This window comes from Nanorana parkeri, unplaced genomic scaffold, assembly GCF_000935625.1.
Source record: "Nanorana parkeri isolate BGI_ZX_2015 unplaced genomic scaffold, ASM93562v1 scaffold368, whole genome shotgun sequence".
Classification (NCBI taxonomy): Eukaryota; Metazoa; Chordata; class Amphibia; order Anura; family Dicroglossidae; genus Nanorana; species Nanorana parkeri.
The window spans coordinates 719,175-725,307 of NW_017306636.1; the positions used below are offsets into that span (position 1 = coordinate 719,175).

A 6,133-nucleotide genomic window follows, 5' to 3' on the forward strand; every position below is an offset into this window, starting at 1 on the left:
GAGGGTATTAATCTTCACCTCCAAGTGCTTGTGTGTTGTCAAGCACACTCTTCAAACCATATTTTTGAAGAATACTTGGGGGGGGTTGCATCTAAACCCCTGCAAAGGGGCTACCCCCGCACTGTAAGGGTTAAGTGCTCATTTTTGTCTAGGTGCTAAAATGAAGTTATACTCATTTGAACCTCACAGCCAGGCTGGCTGTTACAGTACTTCCTCCAGCAGCCTCCTGTCCTATACATAGTGTGTAAAATATGATGACTCATGGGACCTTAGACAGCTAGAGCGGCGGGGGAAGTGAGGCTGGGAGGACCGGTCTAAGAGCGAGCCATCTCCAAGGATCGGGTATGTATAACTTTTTAATTTTCCTCCCTAGATGAAAACGAGCACTTAACCCTTGCAGTGCGGGGGTATCCCCACCGTAAGGGTTAAGATCACAACCCCCCCCTCCCCCCCCCGAAGTCTTTAGCTGCAAGCAGTGAAAATTCCTAAACGTGGCATCAGCCTCTTGCAGTCCCGTAAATCACAGCTCAGACCGGAGGAGGAAGCAGCACAAGAGCATGCTTATGGAAGACGATGTCCTCATCGGTCTGCCGCTTCTCCTTTCACTGGCTTGTCACAGGGTGGGGATGGTGAAAAGACCTGCAGAAGATGAAAAAACAGGTCTTCTACCCTACTAGATAGGACTGTGTGGTTCGACAGAACTGTGTACCTCTCAGAACTGGGTGGGCAGAAAAACAAATCCTTCGGCAGGTAAGACAGCTTTATCATGTTTTATGTGTATTTAGTGGATTGCCTGGAGTTCAGCTTCAATAACTGTCACTAAAAGCTAATTCATTTGTTTACAGAACATCCATTAAAGTAAATGTAATGCACCACTGCTTTTATTGACCTTCAAGCAAAACCATTTCTAAAAAGAAAGGCAGTATTCCTCTCCAACTTATCATATACTGTAGAACCAACATAATCCAAGAAAATGTACAAAAAAAGTCCCACCCTCACTGTATGTAGCAGACAGGTAGAAAAGTCCAGTCTAATATTCTAATATCAATGTGGTAACACTTCTGTAACAAGCACTATGACACAAAGTGCAGTAAAAACCCAAAGCAGGAAGTGACAGCACACAATGACATCCTGCCTAGTAAATGCATTAAAGGAGAACATACTCTATTCTGCAATATGTATCTAGAGGAGGAGACATGTCCACTAAAGCAGACATTATTATTAGGGATTTCCAGGGGTGCCTACATAGAGGTGGGTCTAAACCACCAGCATGAGGCCAATGATTCATTTGTCTGTAAAGATGGCCTTCTGACCACCACTGTATAGGGCCCCCCTTCCCTGAACACCAGTGTAAGAGACATTCTTTCTACTGACCCTTGATGCAAGCAAATGTCTTGCCCCTGGGGATGGGCGGGAGCATTCTACCCCCTCTGTAAAGGAGGGGGGGGGGGGGGAGAATTTTCCCCCTGAGCCCCACAGTAAGGGAGGTGGGGCGTAGCGTTCCTCCCCTGTTGCCCAACGCAAAGGCAGCCATTCCCCCTCATGTATAGGAGGTAGAGCATAATTTCCCTGCCAATGTATTGAAGACATTCTTCCCAGTGGCCCCCCAATCTATAGGTGCATTCTTCCCAGTGGCCCCCCAATCTATAGGTGCATTCTTCCCAGTGGCCCCCCAATTAATTTTAGCAGGGGTTTCCCTAAGACCTGAAAATGAAATGAAAGGTTCCTCTTGAGTACAAGGCCTAGGTCTGCTGTGATGTGAACCAGGACAAATTAGGTATTCCTCTACCTGGTCTGCGATCACCATACTAATAACCTCCTACACAGGTAATGATCTCCCTATAACCCTGACACATGTAAGTCTTACTATAAAAGCGGTCACAGACATGACACCGCGGTCAGAAGCTGGGAAGACAAGGTCACCAATTCATTCAGAACACAAGCACTGCAATGTGATGGGTGAGGACAGACGTGCCGAGCTCCCCGCCATGTATACGGGAAAGATGGCGATCACATACAGCACACGGAGATTCTATGAGCGGCCCCTTACCAGGAGATTGCGGAACATGCTGCCCATCCTCTCACTTCAAGTTCTCACTAGCCGCAACTAAAGGACAAGGACACCCTGGAGCCGGAAGCGGAAATAAGGTCTGTCCGCCTGCCGTACGTAGCCTGCGTGCACGTCTTACAGTGTAGGAGGAGACATGTTTGTTAAGGGCAGTGCTTGAACTTTATGATGGAGGTTACGCCTTAGTTAATTATCTACTGGCTATCATCAGCAAAGTAACTAACGTCGTTGTATGAGTGCGAAAATAGTATCATAAAGCTGTTTATGTCACGCATATTTGGTTGCATTTTCCCCACATCGATACTGTAATTGCTTTCTAAAGGTGGCCATACACTCTACAACCATCGCAAGACTTTAGTCTTGCGATGGTTGTAAAGGGATTAAAAAAACGTACGATCTGCCTATCTTGGACAGGCAGATCGCACTCTCGATCATCGCAAGCCCGCCCCCATGAGGGGCGGGCTTCCGATGACCACAATGCTGAACGGGCAGTGTGCGCGTGCGCACACCGGCCCGTTCAGCATTTATCTTCCGAGCACCGTTCTAACCAGCCGAGAATCGTACGATTCCCGGCTGGTTTTCGAACATGCTGGTTCGACAGAAGACGTGCGACCGTACAGTAGAAACGGTCGCACGTCTCCGTTCACACTGCTCGATTATCGTACGAAAAACCGATCGCATACGATTATCGTACGATAATCGCGCAGTGTATGGGCACCTTTAGAGTGTGAGTAATTTATGTTGTATACAGTAGAGAGGGAAATTTATCAAAACTGGAGCAGAGAAAATCTGGAGAGGCTGCCCATGGCAACCAATCAGCTTCTCTTTTTCATTTTCAAATCTTAACTGAACAAACTGAAGAGAGAAGCTAATTGGTTGCTATGGGCAACTGCTCCAGATTATGTCTGCTCCAGTGTTGATAGATTCCCCCCTAAGGGCCTGTTCACATGAGTTTCAGGTGCGGATCTGCAGACGCGGTGCTATGTGTTTTGCCGCGTTTTTGATGCGTTCCAGTTAAAAAAAATAAAAAAATGTTGCTGGAGTGGGGCTGTCAGTATGTTAGCTGCAGTGCAGTGCGTTTTTGACGCGTTTTGATGCGTTTTATGTTTCCGGAGCGTTTCCAGACCGTACAAAATGTGACATGCAGTATTTTTTCTGTCGTAACCTGAACGGACTGCGCACGTGAGAACTGTAGCCCATAACACACACACAGGGATACATTGGGATGCATTTTTAGCGCAGGAGCGTACGGATCAGGTCAGCACAGAAAACGGATGTCGTGTGAACAGGCCCTGAGACACTGACACCTGCTTCGGTGTAGTGTCCTGTGTTGAGGGGTTTCCAGGAACAAACGCAGCATGCATCCAATGTCAGTTTATGACACGTATGAGCTCCAGGTGGGGTCCTAATTTAGCTGGCCCGCGACTGCCAGAGGATCCCGACACGCGGAATGCCCTTGAGCGCCACCTAGGACCCCTTAATTCAATGCACCCCAGTCTCCTAGTTTCCCTCCCCCACTACATCCTACTGACAGATCCCAAAGTAGTCCTTGGACTGACAACACTGATGCAGCTGCATTGTTTCAGCTGTCATTGAAACCACAGGTTCACATTGAGGGCCTGTTCACATGATATCAGGTGCGGATCTGCAGACGCGGTGCTACTGATTTTTTGCTGGAGTGGGACTTTCAGTATGTTAGCTGCAGTGCAGTGCGTCTTTGACGCATTTTGCGTTTCCGGTCCGTTTCCTGACCGGACAAAATGTGCCATGCAGTATTTTTTCTGTCGTAGCCTGAACGTACTGCGCACGTGAGAACTGTAGCCCATAAAACACATAGGGATACATTGGGATGCATTTTTAGTGCAGGAGCACAGAAAACGGACGTTGTGTGAACAGGCCCTGAAGGAGAATTATGGGAAGAGTGAAATTGACTCATTCCCATAGTAATGGATAATCAAAAGTCGATCGATTGTACAGTATTTGCGGTTGTACACTGCCCATACACCTTACGAATATCGGCCGATTTTCGTATGCGATTGTATTTTCGTCCAATATTCGTAAGGTTAATGGACAGTGTACAACCGCAAATACTGTACAATCGATCGACTTTTGATTATCCAGCAGGTTAGAAAACTTCGGTCGATCGCACGATTTTCGCAAGGTTGGTGGCGTTTCTGTACGTCAAAATTCGTACGATTTACACTGCACATGCGCAGACGAACATACATGCGGTCGATAACCGCAATTCATCCAGGTGCTTTCTTTTAATTAATGCTATTTCAACCTTGCAATAATTGGGGCAGGATGGGGCCGCCGTACGAATATTGTAGGACGGTTCGATCATCGGACACAAAGTTTCATACGATGATCGCAAGGTGTATGGGCAGCTTTAGAGCCGACGTGTGACACTGCAGCTGTCACGCGTCGGCTCTATTGATTGAGAACTGAATGATCACATACCGCTGATCGCTCAGTTCCTGATTTTCTCCATGCAGAGTGGTCACTGTCACTGCTCCCTACAGGGATTCCCCCCTTCTCTGTTTCTCCAGAGCTCCTTGGAGGGACAGACAGGGAAGGCGGCGGGCACAGCTGGCTCTGGCTCTAGAGAGGCAAAGCCAGATATCAATCAGGCAGCTGGGTGGATCTGGACAATATTGTCAGTATCTTTCCCAGCTGCATCGGTGCTCTGCACTGTCAGCATATAGCGGGAAATAGCCAGGAATATGCTGAGTTTTGGGTTACAGGAAGACTTTAGAAAATGTCCTCCTGTGATCCTAAAGAGAACTGCGGCCAAAAAAGGGTTTGGCCATAGTTCTCTTTAAAGAGGAATTGAGCTATGGAAGCTGTGCCAAAAAAAAAAGTAGAGGACAAAGGACTAGTCCCCAGTATTGCCTGTGGCAGACATCCCAACCTGCAAAACCTTATTTCAGGGAGGTGCCCTTTCTTATTTTTTTATTCGTCAGGGAGCCGCTATCTAATAGAGGGAGACTCCCTGAACATCAGGGAGACTTGAGATCCCTGCTGTGGTCTGCCTACATCTGGTCTTTTCCACATTACTGACTCATCAATCCTTGCTCTGTACTTTGTCTCTGCGTGGAGGCAGCCATTTGCTAGGGGCACAGTTTTGCTTCTTCATGGCAGAGCTTTCAGCAAGGACAACAGCGAGCAGCACATTTCTGACATCACTTAATTGTATTCCAATTCTCCTCAGACTAGCAGTCAAAGGCAGCAGTGTGTTAGATGATCTTACATTGCAGATATACAGGTAACATTTCTAGATGTTCACTAGAACATAGCAAATCTTCACTTTTTTAGTCCAGGTCCTCTTTAGTGACAGCCCCAACAACATCCTCAATCCTGCAGCGGTGACCACTGACCTCTCTGCCCCTCCGCTCCAGCTGTATGTCCCGCGACATCCTTACTTCCAATGCACGTCAATGGACTAGGATTAAACGTAAGGACATCAGCGGGATTTAGACTGCCAGAGTCCAGGGGAGAAGTGGTTGTGGGGACTGATCTAACAGCCAGGCAGGATTGAGGATCGGGTGGGTATATCTTTTTTTTTTTAATTTTAAACCCATGATCAAAACAAGCACTTAACCCTTACATTGTGGGGGTAGCCCCACTGCAAGGGTTAATTTGTCACCTTAGTACCAGAGCAATTTTGTCATTTTTGCACGCACTTATTACAATCTGGATTTTTGGATAGAAAATTACTTTATAGCCGCACACAATCATATTTTTCTGTAGACTAAAAAAAACGGTAGCTGACTTTTTTTTTGCATGATATTTGCGCAAATGTTTATCAAATCAATATTTTTTAGGAAAAAAAAATACCACTTAAATGAATTTTAGTGCACACAAACAATTTAATATCCTTTTTTTGGTCAAATATAAAAGATGGGGTTACATCAAGTAAATAAATAACGAGCATGTCAAGCGTTACAACTGTGTGCACCCCATACAATGACAAAAAATGATGGTACTCAAAATTGCATTGAGTTGCTGCCATGTGATTGGCTGATTAGCAATTTGTGTTACCTTGCAATTGAACAGGTGTACCTA

At 46.4% G+C, this 6,133-nt stretch overlaps 1 protein-coding gene across 1 annotated transcript in view; it reads right to left on the reverse strand.

Annotated features, from left to right (window-relative positions):
- Positions 1-2,195, reverse strand: part of LOC108788999 (cytochrome c oxidase subunit 7A2, mitochondrial) — an 8,999-nt gene extending 6,804 nt beyond the window's left edge. Inside the window, exon 1 of the mRNA XM_018558911.1 lies at positions 2,051-2,195. Within this exon, the coding sequence (XP_018414413.1) occupies positions 2,051-2,077 (27 nt within the window). The 5' untranslated portion in view covers positions 2,078-2,195. The remainder of the gene's footprint in view (positions 1-2,050) is intronic.
- Positions 2,196-6,133: the final 3,938 nt, after the last annotated feature.